Source organism: Lissotriton helveticus, chromosome 2_1 (genome assembly GCF_964261635.1).
Source record: "Lissotriton helveticus chromosome 2_1, aLisHel1.1, whole genome shotgun sequence".
Taxonomy (NCBI): Eukaryota; Metazoa; Chordata; class Amphibia; order Caudata; family Salamandridae; genus Lissotriton; species Lissotriton helveticus.
In genome coordinates this window covers 648,110,566-648,125,478 of record NC_136059.1, presented here as the reverse complement: position 1 = coordinate 648,125,478, position 14,913 = coordinate 648,110,566, and the positions used below count along the sequence as shown (strand labels likewise).

The 14,913-nt window shown below is 44.1% G+C and overlaps 1 protein-coding gene across 3 annotated transcripts in view; it reads left to right on the top strand.

The window, feature by feature from the left end:
• The window catches only part of CCNH (cyclin H), a 199,223-nt gene that overhangs the window by 84,037 nt on the left and 100,273 nt on the right, over window positions 1-14,913 (top strand). For all 3 annotated transcript variants that reach the window (XM_078675336.1, XM_078675337.1, XM_078675338.1), the window contains exon 6: window positions 7,535-7,698. In XM_078675336.1, coding sequence (XP_078531462.1) covers window positions 7,535-7,698 — 164 coding nt within the window. The remainder of the gene's footprint in view (window positions 1-7,534; window positions 7,699-14,913) is intronic.

The window sequence follows — 14,913 nt, the reverse complement described above, 5'->3', positions numbered from 1 at the left end:
TGGGGCCAAAGGCAGCACAACGCGCCAAGATCCGGATGGCACCGAGGTGGTGTCCAGCAACTTGCCGCACTGGTGTGGCCATCCTACAATGCTGCGCCGAAAGTCGGCGTGGGGCGCCCCGTTGGCCTGTGAGTTCGCGTCAGTCAGTGGGGGCTGTTTGAGGATCTGACTGCATTGGAAAGCAATGTGATGCTGTGCGTCGCCCCCAAGATGGAGGTTCCTCGGCTGCAGTGGGGCGCCCCTTGGTGTTTCACTCGCTATGCAGCTGAGTTGCGTGCGCACTTGTGGCGAATAGGCCGAAGGCAGCACAACGCGCCGAGATCTGGATGGCACCGAGGTGGTGTCCAGCAATTTGCCGCACTGGTGTGGCCATCCTACAATGCTGCGCCGAAAGTCGGCGTGGGGTGCCCCGTTGGCCTGTGAGGTGGCGTCAGTAGCGGACCGATGTGTGAATAGGCCGGAACCAGCACAAGGCGCCAAGATCCGGATGGCACCGAGGTGGTGTCATAGTTGAGAGTTCTGAGCAGCGCTTGTAACACTGTCTGAAGCTTATTTGCACCTGCTGCAGCTTCACTATTGCCCTGGTGTGGCCTAAGATCGCCCATGACATAGGCGGCCACCTCCCGGGGTCCGGCGGAACTTTTTTCCTTTTCCTTTCTGCATCTTGTCCCAAATTCGTTTGACCTGAAGACACGACCAGGTCCCTGAATGTGTGCAGGGGGACGCTATTGATTGAATCAAAATGGCGGCTTCACACAAAGCTGACTCAAGCGTTTTCTGGTGGTTTCATAGTTGAGAGGCACTTCATCTGCAGTGGGGCGCCGAGATCCGGATGGCACCGAGGTGATGTCTAGCAAGTTGCTGTACTTGTGTGGTCATCCTACAATGCTGAAACTCGGCGTGGGTCGCCCCATTAGCCTGTGAGATAGCTGTTCTTTGGATTTGGGCCTGGTCCACTAAAATGGCCCTGGGACACCTAAGAACTCGAACGCTCGATTTTTTTTTCCTTTCCTGTACATGCAAAAAAAGGTAAATGCCCGGTATGTTACACGCTTCATCTGCCACGATGAACTCTCCAGAGGAACCGAAAAAATATATAGTTGTGGTAACTATACCATGCATCGTCATATGGAGAGGTGGCACCAATTAATTATAGTGCTGCATAAAAGAGAGATTTGGAGGAGAACCCCTGACCTGCTAGTACATTCATCAAAGAAGTGGCACTGAGAGCTTCAGAGGCAAGGGAAACGGTCCCAAATATTTAGAAGAACTTTGGAAAGATTAAAATGACATGTTTAGATTGTGGTAAATTAATTTCATGTGGGCAGATGAGTGTTACTCTAATAAATACAGCATATGAACATCATCATAGTCGATGGTTGGTAGAGACATTTTGACTATATCCTGGACCTGCCCGTCCTCGCCCAAAATGGCGCCGGAATAAATGGGACTCGTAACTCCTTGTTGTGTACTGGTTGCAGAACCTTGAAATCACGAGATACGTATGCAGTTTTGAAGCACATGGCGGGCGGGGACGAGAATTGATTGAATATTTCGACATCCCTATTGATATTAAGTTCTGATGTGTTATTGATTACTGTACTGTTGAAAGTTCGAATTAACGTCACCCATGGTACTTGCCCGCAAATGTATATCTAGATAATTTTATTGTAACTGGCCCTGTCGTATTTTAATTATAAAATGTACGTCCACCGATTCCGTAACTGTTAGACACCTTAGTTCTTGCAACCTAATGGCCCGCCCGTTACGTTCCTCTACAGTGTAAATGTCTACTCATCACATACGATTACAGTTTGCTCCGTGGCCGGCCCACGTGGTTATAGGCTCGTATTTGTATAATGAAATTTTCACAATAAAGGTTTTTAAAAGAAAACATGGTAGTAGTATATACATTGGTAAAGTTTGTAATAATAGTCACTGTTTTAGAATCATTAAAAGGCAAGTGAAATAAAGCAGACCAATTACATGAAGGGTAAAAGGTATAATACGAAGGAACGCAGTAAAGATAAATGGTCAAGGGCTGTTGTGTTTTCTATTCCTGCAACATAAAGTGATCGATAAGAATCTCATATTCAGGCGTATCGGCGACTAAGACAGCAGGTCGACCCTCTTTTGCTCAACGGCTCCATCATGGGACGAAGAAACGCTCTTTTTCTCGAAAAAAGAATATATTTTACTTGCAGGACAGTTGTAAAATTTCCGGGAAAGTACATTAGCCTGGAACATTATAACATATATTTAAGAAAAAATAATGTTCGGAAGTAATGAAAAGCGTAATTTTTAGGTCATATGAGCAAGCCTTTCATCATTACAATAAGAAAAGTAAAATGAACCAATGAAAAGTTTTATTAACAAGTCACATGACTTGTTATGCTTACGTTACGCGCTGCGCGCCCCGGATGACTTCCGGATGCGCTAACGCGGCGCGTCATATGACGCATTACGCGACAACGCAGGTCCAGAATATAGTCAAAATGTCTCCACCAACCAGCGGTCGGAACACAACCCCTTTCAGCAGGCTAAATAGTTCTGTTAAATGAGAACAGAAGGGACAGGCAACAAGAACCATCAGTGAAAGAGGGGAGGGCTAGTTCTTCTCTACCGGGTTACATTGGGGCGCTACCGGAACTGATCGAATTGGTAGTCTACAGTGTTTCTGGATGTTTCAGACTGAAGCTGGGGTTAGCATGAGAGCAGCATCATTTCGTAGCTCCGTCGTGGCCATTCCGCAACCAATCATGGCAGCCGCTCTTTATCGTTATTTTGGGCGGGGTGGGTGGCGGAGCCGAGCTGTTTTGCAGCCATCATTGTGTGGAGTTCAGTTCATCTCACTAGTTTTGTATTTGTCATGAGGGGTTGTTCCTAATGTTTCTATTTTAGCGAGGTCAAAAAGAGATCCCATTAGTGGCCTACTGATTTTGCTCGATTCCTTTTCTTTTTTTTTACACGATTTTTCGTTATCTGCAAAGACTAAACAGAGTATTGCGACTCTGTGTTTGTTTGTAAATAGAGAATGAACCAAAGAGAACTAATTCTAAAACAGTAAATACTTGGATAACAATCAATCAAATGGAGAGAGAAGCAGGCACGACGGATTACAACGGGGGCAAAGGCCTGCGTTAACTACCTTTCACTATCTGCAAAGAGAGAGTACTCCTAATAGAAATGAGGGGGGGGGGGCACCATTCAAAGCAGATCAGTGTGCATAAACACGAAAATGTTTTCACTTACCACGTACTTGACATTCGACAGCTTATGATATTTGCTATTAAAAAACCATTGAAATTCACTGAAAAAACCATAGGTTATAGACCATATATAGTTAGGAATTAGCATTTACAAAACCTTGAAAATTCACTGAAAAAACCATAGGTTATAGACCATATATAGTTAGGAATTAGCATTTAAAAAACCTTATTTTACTCACACAAAACCATTGAAATTCCATATATAGTTAGTTGCACTAACTATATATCGCGCACCTGCAATCCACTGCTGATCATGTCACATATTACATCATTCATGACATGGTCAGTGACATCACTGATGACATCACTGATGACATCTCAAATGACATCACTGATGACATCACTTATGACAACATCCAGTGACTGTATGTTTCTGTAAAGTTAAAATATATCTTACATATTGAAGAATGAGTGGATGTATAAGTGTCTGGATGAAGGATTTAGTAGGTGCGTGACTGACTGTATGAGTGAGTGATTAAATGTGTCTCACTGAATGCATGGGTTAGTGACTAAACTGTCTTAATTTGTGCATCATTATGTCTGTTGTTCTGTAAACTGCTGCATGTGTTGATCATTAGCTATACGAGAGGCTATATGTGTTATTAATTGCTTGCCCAAGTATTTCTATGGGAGATTGAGTTTGTGTGGGGGTGGCTGGAAGGTGTGTGACTCTATGCATAGATGTGTGAACAGTTTATTCACTAGGTGTATGAGTTCAAGAGTGCATGTGGAAACAGCTACATGGGCAGTTGACTGTGTGCATGAGTGTATTGATGAGTGAATGGATATCTCAATGCTACATGTCATAGTAAGTACATATGTAAAACACAGTACATGTGAGAGTTGGCATATATAAATAACTGTGCATGAGAGCCACCGAATGAGTGAGTGGTTGTATCGATCATTGTGAACTTGTATCAGGGATTGTATAAGAGAGTAAATATGTGTTAGTATATGTTTCAATAAGTAAGGTGTGTTTAACTGTATAGTTGAAGAAATGGAGATGAGATTGTTTCTTTGCATGACTGACTGGGTGTGTGAGTAACTCCACGGATGAGTGGAAGTGTGTGAGTGTCTGTATACACTGAGTGTATCTAAGGTTATATTAGAGTCTGAAGAGGTTTATCGTATTAGCACAAGAATGATGTCAAATGAGATGTCATCAGTGATGTCATCAGTGATGTCATTTGAGATGTCATCAGTGATGTCATCAGTGATGTCACTGACCATGTCATGAATGATGTAATATGTGACATGATCAGCAGTGGATTGCAGGTGCGCGATATATAGTTAGTGCAACTAACTATATATGGAATTTCAATGGTTTTGTGTGAGTAAAATAAGGTTTTTTAAATGCTAATTCCTAACTATATATGGTCTATAACCTATGGTTTTTTCAGTGAATTTTCAAGGTTTTGTAAATGCTAATTCCTAACTATATATGGTCTATAACCTATGGTTTTTTCAGTGAATTTATATATATATGTGTGTATTATCACCATACCACACTTGCCATCAAAGAAGGCGCTGACTCCGTGTATCTCAATTCAAACGATTTATTTTTCAATCAGTTTCTGCTCAGACGCGTTTCGGCGGCTTGCTCCCGCCTTGTTCACTAACATCTGTCCATTTTACTGTGCGCTATATATACACATCCTTCATGTCATGGGTTTCAATTAAAAACACTAATTGGCATTACTTGTTGCTATGGTAACATGGTTCCACCCTTGTAGTGACGTGGTCAGTTACACGACTCAGCACATTAACTCCATGGCAGTCTGTTTTCACTTGCTTCCACGTCAAATCCCATATTAGTTTAAAACATTACATCCATGTCTTAAAATTGCATTTTACAAGGGCGTAAAATAATCTGTATCCGCACTGGTGGTCACAAAAACACTTTACATAAGTCAATCGTTATTACGATGATGTTTGTTTACATATCCCCGTTTTTCCTTGTGTATGTATGCACTCTCATTTGACATGATTCGCTGTGGGAGTGAAGGAACCACGATTGTGATTGGGTGTGCCCTGTAGCATGAGGATAACCATGGAAACCACACCGCCGGTAAACGGTTTGCTTGCCTTGTCAATGAGCCAGGGCACGATTCCATACTCGCTCGGAACTGATGTCCCTGTTTGCGGCATAGTGCCGGTAAGTACGTGCGCATAAGCTCGCTAGACGCCGGCTAGTCTTAGAGGATGCATGTGCATTACTATACAGTTCATAGTGATCCTGTCCGGGCGGCAAGGGAATTTCGGCACCTCTGGGTGTCGTGGTAGTTATGATGTCGATGTTTGGGGAAGGGAATCGGAGGGTGTGTCATGGATATACTGTCTATGTGACCATTGTGCGTGCATGAACCCCGTGTGACATACTGTTACATAATTACAGTGAAAAAGCGTGTGAATGGCGGATGTTTTTGTAGGGGTATTCCGGAAAGAGAGAGAGGCTGTCAACTGGATGGCTGATTTATATGTGGACACTAAGGGCTTCGTCTGCATTAGAATTTAGGAGAATAATGTATCTCGATTCTAAGCGGCGTAGTGCCAGTTTGCGATTCCCGCCCCTCACATTCTTGGGGATACTGTCTATGACGAAATACGTCAGGCCCTTTGGATCCCCACCATGAGCTTCATGGATGTGGCGTGCTACTGGATAGGCTTGATCCCTGTTGGCAATGGCTCGCAGGTGCTGCAGGATTCTCACATGTACTTGGTGGATAGTGGATCCCACGTATTGTTTGCCGCACTCACATGTGAGTACGTAAATAGCAAATTCTGTCTTGCATGTGAATTGGTCTCTGATGGTGTAGGGTTGTTCTCTAAATGGTACCACCACACTGGTAGTGTTCCTCCCATGACTACATGCCTTGTGTATGTATGTATATATATGTATGGCCAAAGTCATCGAGAAGACCGTCAACAAACAGCTGGCCGCCTTCCTCGAGACGAATGGATCCCTCGACCCCTCACAGTCTGGCTTCCGAGCCAACCACAGCACCGAGACCGCCCTCATCGCTGTCACCGATGACATCCGAGCCCTGATGGACAACGGAGAAACAGCGGCCCTCATCCTCCTGGACCTCTCCGCGGCATTCGACACTGTCTGCCACCGCACCCTAGTGCAGCGCCTCGGCAACGTCGGAATCCAGGAGAAGGCACTGGAATGGATCACCTCCTTCCTCGACGGAAGAACACAGAGAGTCCGCCTACCACCGTACAAGTCAGAGGCCACCGAAGTCATCTGCGGCATCCCTCAAGGATCCTCGCTGAGTCCCACCCTCTTCAACGTCTACATGAGCCCCCTCGCGGCCATCGCACGCCAACACAACCTCAACATCATCTCCTACGCCGACGACACCCAGCTGATCCTCTCCCTGACCAACGACCCCGCCGCCGCCAGAGCCAACCTGCACGAAGGGATGAAAGATGTAGCCGAGTGGATGACGACCAGCCGCCTGAAACTGAACTCAGACAATTGTACCGGGAGGATGGCGGGCGGGCAAACTTACTCCCCTTCCTTCTCTTCTTTTTGTCCTAATGTAGTTACTTCTACTATTGTTGAAAAAGGACTACAAGAGATGTCCAACAGGTGAGTCGAAGGGCCTGGAACTAGAAAGGCATCTTGAATGGTGTCTGGCTCTTCCCAGTGTTTTGACAAACCATTTCAGTCCCTTTCTGTGCAGGTAATCTTCAAGCCATGCACATAAAGGACGAGGGTATATGATGAACAACTTAAGTGTTCAAAAGTCACCATGATAATAGTATATTTATATTGGGACTTTACCTTTTTTTCGAGGATCCTCCAGTTCCATCATGGGTCACATTATATTTCTAACTAGGCTTGTACTACGCATTCCCTCCACATCTAGCACTGGTGACGTATTTCTTCACAGCTTCGCTCCTTCCCAGAATATTATCATGTAAGGTAGTGCTTTAAAGAAAAATATTTTTGGCACCAGGCATTGTACACTATCGTTATAAAAGAATACTCACTATGGGATTACAGGGAAGGCAAATTTAGCATTGTACTTGTATTGAAAGTCTAATCAATATAGGCAAATGTCTTAGTATTGTATAAGCTTCTGAGCCTGTGCCATTTTGTACACTTTTGTTAGTTAGTTGAAATCTGATGTTTCCTAAATAGAACATGCAACCGTGAGACTTGCAACAACGTTCCGTTTAATGTGTCCTGTGAAGAGTTAATAACGTAATTTGCCAATTAAATTAGACAGGACTAACTTATATTTATTGTTTGCTAGACACGTTATCCAATGCTTGAAAATCCAGAAGTCTTGAGGAAAATGGCTGATGACTTCCTGAATCGAGTTTCATTGACTGATGCCTGCCTGCTGTTTACACCTTCAAAGATAGCACTTACTGCTATTCTCTCAACAGCTTCCAGGGCAGGCATTAATATGGAAAGGTAGGGACGAGTTAATTTATTACTTTATGCTCTTACATCTGTTAATAAAAACAGGTTAAATATAACCCATTTCTTGTGAACTGTGTTTGGAAGAGAACATGTATATTAGTCTAGTTGACTTTTTTCTTCAAGTTTTAGGTTTGCATTAAAAAACAAAAATCATTAACAGTCTCACCACCCTTATTTAATAACAAAAAAAATAACTGAACTTAAAAAATATACCTGCTTACAGGACTTTAGGTCAGGTGTCAATATCTATTTGTCTGATCAACTGTCTTTCACATTGTTGGGATGGAGAGGTCTCTTGCATGGTGACAGATTTGCAGCCCTGCCCTGATTGTCCCCAAAGTGCAACAATATGAGGATCCCTGATGCTGATTTTTGTTGTCATGGGCAAACATTGATCATGCATGTGTGCCATGACTTAAATCTCTCTTGTTTTGCTGTCTTGTTGAAGCAGGTGGGTGGGTGGTGGGGTGCTCAGAGTGCTACCCTCCTAGCGGTGAAAGGCTACTACCTTTACCAGGAGTTAGGTAGCACAGACGTGGTGATGTCTGAGGACGAAGGTTGGGCTGAGAGAGTCATAAAGAGTAGGGGGGGGGGGGTCCTGGGGTAATCATTTGATGGACATTCCACTGTGGCTGATACCCCGGTGTGAACCTCGAGTAACTTCAATGGCCTGTTGTGAGGCTAGCAGATTTTGAGTCGCACCTGATATTTCAAACTGCTTTCTAGAGGAAGGGCAAGACAAAGGAGGGAGCAGCTTAAAAGAAGGCTGAACCCCAACTCAAACGTCAAAGACTGGGAGCCTAAATCACATTTGGTTTCTGTAAAAGGACTGTAGAAAAGGGAGCTTGAGGCCCCAACATTTTCTACTATCAAGCAGCCAGTCAGGCTATGCCTGGAGAAGTTCTGCAAGACTTCTGCCTGTTACCAGGACTGTGGGCTAAGATGTCCCTCTATCCCAGCTTGGTAAGGGGACAGCACCCAGAGACATCCAGGACCGCCTGCCCCTGGAGCCTGGAGTACCAGGGCCTTCTGGCCTGCCTGCTTGCTTGCCCAGACCATGGTGCCCTATCCGGAGGAGGATCGCACAGGAGGGAGTGAAGGATCCTGGCGATTGGATCGCAGTAGCAAAGTTTGAGGATATGGCTTCTGCACCGATCAGGCCCATGCCAGTTGGTCACCCTACACCTAGTCATTTCCCGCTCATCACAAGTAGTAAGGTGACCCTTCCCAACCCCTCGAGCATTATTTAATAAAGAGGAGCAATGGCTGCAATAGTGGTTATCCCTTAATGTGAAGCCCTCTCCCTACTGGCATCGCAACAAACTACTGTGTTGGCAACACAAAGGAACCCCTAGCCGCCCCCCCCCCCCCCCAATTAATCAGTATTTATTTTACATTACAATCTAGTTTGTACAGTATATGGTCCAAAACACAATTACTTTTTTCAACAATGTTTTTATTTGCCAAATTCAATTCATACATAGGTTACATATATTCAGTTACAAAGATTTAAATTAACCATGTATACTCTCATAAAGGTATTTACATTTTCAAGGACAGAAAACAATCTGATAGATCATTCAGATCTGACGATTGAAACCCCATATTACCATACTTCAAACATTCTAACAAACACACTGTCCAGCTCAGATATCTCGACACCATAAAAACAAAATGACCGTGGTTTTATGCACATCCCACTCTCATAGTGACTACATCTTGCATGCGTTACATGTGTTATTTCAGTGATCGTTGTTGGATTTCCGTGGGTCCAAAAGAGCAGTCCGTACATGTATCGGTGTCCACTTTATTTTGGGTGCCACGTTCCACATGATCAAACCTCCACTGGTCTGCTAATCGAACAATAGAGAAAATGTGCTAAACAAAACATTATAAACATGAAAGTAATTGAATTTACACTTAATTTGTTACTTTTTAGGAGTCTCTCACCAATAGTGCCAACCACTTTACAATATCAAAACTTTATAAGGTGCTGCAAACCGCTTTTTAGCAGTGATGTTCATGCATACATAGGATTTTACAGCTATTTCGTGCATGGCATCTATTTCACAACTTTTGTTTCATATATATATTTATGAACTGCCATGTGATCTCATTCAGTATTCACCATTAAGACGGAAACAGTGCCGGAAAGAACCGTACTGTCACCATATTTACTACTATAATGTACCCTATTCCTTATTGCATCTTACTGAGCTTACTAGTTATTGCTAAATTATCAGATACAGAATGATAGAAGGAACGCGATGGTACTCACTAAATATAAAAATACAAATAAAAAAAGGCAAAAGGAAAATCTTAATGAGCTTCAAACTTTCAAATAATTACTAAACTACATTTAGGAATGGTACATGTCTAACTACTTTCTCTCTTGAAGTTGAAGGGTTTTTCTTTTTTAATGATTTCACATATGAAAAGTACCCAGACATGCCAAACATAATTCCTGGGCCATGACAAGTGCCGCTTAAGTTCTAAAACAAAACATATTGTTTTGCAAATCCAACCAACCATTAGTTATTAAAGAAGGATAATTAATCGACAGATCTACATCAATGTTCCCAAATCCTTTTGTCTAACTCTCTTAATGAAGAGTTAAATTAACAAGAGTAGACAATTCGATTACATGATGCGGTCATGTGAACGGTAATATCCCAGGTGGAAGGCAAGTCTAATCCTAATTACCAGAAGCATCAGAACCTCAGATTGAACTATTGGGTTCAGCATAGGAAGTGAAAAGCCTTTAGATATTTAGGATTCCAACACATATAAGGCCTATCCTTGGCTATTTGGCTACAAATTAATTATGCTTAGAAAATAGATTAATAACTTTTATGCGTTCCGCCGTTGTCAATTCCTCTGGGCAGTCAGCGCTCCACCGGTCGCTAGCTTGATCGGTCTTCTTCTCTCCTATCTGTCACAAGGGCCACATGGAGGTGTGTTATCAGTGGTCTGCAGCCTAGCTTATTCTAGTAGTTGCTGCATAGTATCAGGTTCTTGTGGTTTGTCAAGGAATGTGGTCCAACTCCTTTGGGCAGTCTGCTCTAATCTAGGCTAGTGAAAAAACTGCTCCTGAGCTCGTTAGTTTCCAGCCTATTTATTTGCAAATGTATATGCTTTTCCGTGCATGTTTGACCTTTAAAGTTGTGTCTTCAATGAAACAGAACTGAGGCCTTCTTTGAAGGGATGGCTTTCAGAATTGTTCTGAACACTCCTAGTTTTGCATTAGACTTCTGCTGGTCGTGAGTTGTAAAGATAACATTGTGGCTGATCTAAAAGCTATACCATTGATGTGACATTTTTTTAGGTCTCGTGGGCGTGGCAGCGTAAATCGCTGCTCCGCCTCTGCGAGAGATATTGTATATGTATTTCTTAAAGGTACTCTAAGCACCGCCCCTCCTTTCCATTGGGTAACGTCAGCGTTTATGGTAAACACTGGCTTCCCATTGGAAAGGAGGTTTTTTCATTGCCGCCCTGTCCGTTTTTTGAATGGCCCCTCCGGACACCATCGCCTGCTTTGTGGCTGCTGTGAAGACTTTTCTTATCAGCTTGTTTATTTTAACAAGCAGATAAGCACAGTCTTCAGTACAGCCGGTAAGCAGACGTGCTGTTCTGAGCACTTCCCCCCTCCTCTCCCACGTGTTATTGCTCTATTACAGCAGCCACCTCTGGAATTCCATCTCCAGCACCGACAAGCCTTGGCTGCGGCCTCCCACGCCGCCCCCTCCCTGAGCCCGCTCAGCCTGCATGGGGTCCCGGGGCTGGTTTGTTTAAACGCTCTTTCTTTATCATCACACATGTGAACACCTTCAAATACCCGACTTCAGGCCGTGAGTGGTTCAAATGTCTTGTATTAGATTTAATAGACTACAATGTTGCTCTCTATATATTATAAGAATCGAGGCCACATAAACAGCTGATCGAAAAGAGGGCATAATTCATATTCAAAAACTGTTTTTTAATAATGTCCTGTTGGTTTAGTGATGTATTCTGGTGTACAGGGTGAAGTACTTCCCCAGGGGGAAGTACTTCCACACCTTCATCACACTTTTCCGATTTTGAAAAGACTTTAATATATTTTTTACGTGATGTTTGTTTCACCGTCTACATGTCAAACATTTTCGTGTCTTGGCTGGTGCAAGGGCATTTAGAGCCAAGCCAGACCCCTGGCCCGGTTCTCCATGTTAATGTGTTGGATCGCTCATTTCTGTGTATTCCGTGATCTCTGTTCTTTCGATCTGTTTGGATAGGATTGTGTTGCCTCTGTGTCCGGGATGTGTGGGATGTTCGCGCTATGAATATATGTAAATACACGGATGGCCTAAACTGAGGACAGAATTTTATTTCGATCTGTTTAGCTAGGACTGTGTTTGCACCGAGTCGACGTAAAGCGCCTTGACTCCCTTCTTGTGGGATGTTCGCGCTATATATATACTGATGGCCTGTACCGGGGCCAGGAAGCTGCTTCTGGAGTGGCTCAGGTGCGATGCATGCATGGCCAGGCCTCTGACAGGACACGGGCTCCATGTCACAGCGCCTGGAGCCAGGTCTTCTGGGAGCTCTGCAGGCAGTGAAGCCTCATCCCCTCCAGGCCCCTGGGAGGCCGTTTATTAGCAAGCTTGGAGAGGTGCCTGATTGGGAGCAGCAATTTCCCCGCTCAGCTGTTCCCGTGCTCAGCACCTGCTGGGTCCATGGGGGGCGGGGGGGGCAGGGGGGGGATAATAAGATACAGCATCAAAGAACAGCCATCGGCGCTCAGTGTCACGTTCTCACCGCGGCATCTGGTGCCACTCCTCCGTCTCCTCTCCTCTGACAAGTCTCTCCCCAGCTCCAATATCCTTTTGCCCTTTGCCAATCTCTTCCAGCCTGTCTCCTTCGTAGCTCTTCTGCTCAGTATATTTCCTTCCCTCCATCTTCTGCTCTCCCTCTCATGTCTCTGCCCCTCTCTCTTCTTTCCTGCATTCATGGCTGGCTGTCTCATATCCCTTCGCACTGGGAGAGAGGCAGTCCACAAACAAGCGCTTGTAAGTGGTTTCATGTCACAAGCAGGCTCTACACACAACGATTAAATGCGGAATTAGATATAGTTTATCTGTAGCGCTTCGAGGAATGAAGCTGCCAAAAGCGATCTATTGCCCGCAGCGCTATAAAGTGGAGCAGTCTATACAAACATCCCATCCCACCACCATGCTCCTCTTCCCTCGCCCCCTTACACTTCCCTTTAGTGTTCTTGCCCCTCCTTTATGTTCCTGTCCCTTCGTAGTGCTTTCACACACCCCTAGTGTGTCACGTGCGCTAGACAAGTATCTTCCTCCTATATATATGTTCCCCTAACATCCTTCTTTCGTTTCCAGCGTCCCTGCCTTCCCTCGCATGTACCCAGCAGCGATGCTTTGAGCCGACCTAAGGGCGGCACAGGCGCTATAAAACGCAAACACCAGATCTAACGTCATGACCTATCGTGGCATGAATTCGACACTTCTCACCCACTTTGCAGGGTGACGGAGAGCCCAGCCTCGGCGGCCGCAGCTCCTGATACGTCATCAGTCGACCAACAGTGTCTTTTCCTCCCTCTGTGCGCTTCAAAAGTTGTCTCTCCATGTTGCTTGCCATGCTGCGTGATAACCCTTGGGCAGATACATATATCATCACCACAGTTATGGACGGACTGTGCAACTGGGCGGGGTTCTGTGACCAGAGGTCCTCCCGTCCCTAGACGCCAGGGGCTTCAGCGAGGACTTTGAGACATTTGCCGGAATGTCTCAGTTTTGTAAACTTTGTCCTATATGTTAAGTATGGAGAAGGCAGGAATTCATAAATAAAGAAGATTTGTTCATGTAAAATAGAAGCACCAGGGATACAGGTCAGGCTACAAAGAAAGCTTAAGTCAACTGTCCCAAGAAACAGCTACTCCTCAACGGCCCGGCCTGAGCGAGCATAGAACACACGGATCATGCCCCAAAGGAGTAAATTCAAAGGACAAGTATACCTTCGTGGGAGGCACGCGGAGTACATTCAAAGGACTACAATAATACAATCATGTGAGGCACACGATAACCAGACAGTAACGGGTGCAACAAGCATGCGATAAACACAAAACACCTCCCCCCTTTCTACAAAAAAAAAACAACAAAAAAAGGAAAAAATAATGAAACAAATGAAATTAATTCCGACATCCACTTTGGTTCTCTTACTACTCTTCTACCTAAAACATTAGTATCCATAACATCAGTATTGATAGTATTTTCTTGAGAAACATTATCACATTCCAATACATCAGTGTTGATTAGCATTTTCATTAGAACTATCATCACAGGGATTAGACAAACCAAGATCTTCCACAACAAGTTCATCTAATTCATCTAAATAACTGATGATGATAAAGTGTTTATTTAGACCATAGTCTATAAACCATACATAAAACTTTGGATCCGCATAGTGATAACCTAATTAGACCACATTTCACTTTAACACAATTTACAAGAATATAAAACCATAAAAGCCTCAATATTGGGAGAACTCTAAAAACTTTCAAATCTGCAACCCTCCTTTATTGTCTCCATTACAAATTCTCTTGTTGCTTTCAAAAACTTCCCCATAGCAATTGTAATATCTAGAAATGACATTTCCGTAAGAAGACAAGCAACGTGAGCACGTGAATTCACCTTATATTTAAAGAATATTGGACGTAAAAACACTTTCCGTATTGCTAAAATCAATGTACAGTCAAGCAAATGTTTAAGATATACTTTCTTACTCCTAAGCCACATTTACAAATACCATCTGGTTGGATCAAGGCTGCTTTTATTTTCCCTTCTATCTTCCATGGATTTATGCCCACACGAACCTTTAGGATTTTGTGTCTTAACCATTTATTGGGCAAAAAATCCAAGTAAGTCTAAGCAAGATGGCCGCCTGGTAGGAGCTCCTGTGAAGAGCTCCCAGTGCTTGGGATCCCGTTTCGGGCATTATCCCTGTTAGCACCCACCAGCCCCCATCAGCACGACGGATCAAAAAGCAGAAATAATATCACAAGTAACTGGATTGCCCGCTGACCAGATTAACGCAGGTTGGAGCCGGAAAAGCCCCGCGATCGGACACTCGCCTCAGACATCCACATCACTGAAGCCTGCACCGCTGAGCCCGCACCGCGGATCATCCTGCCACCAGCATTGGATTCACGGCGGC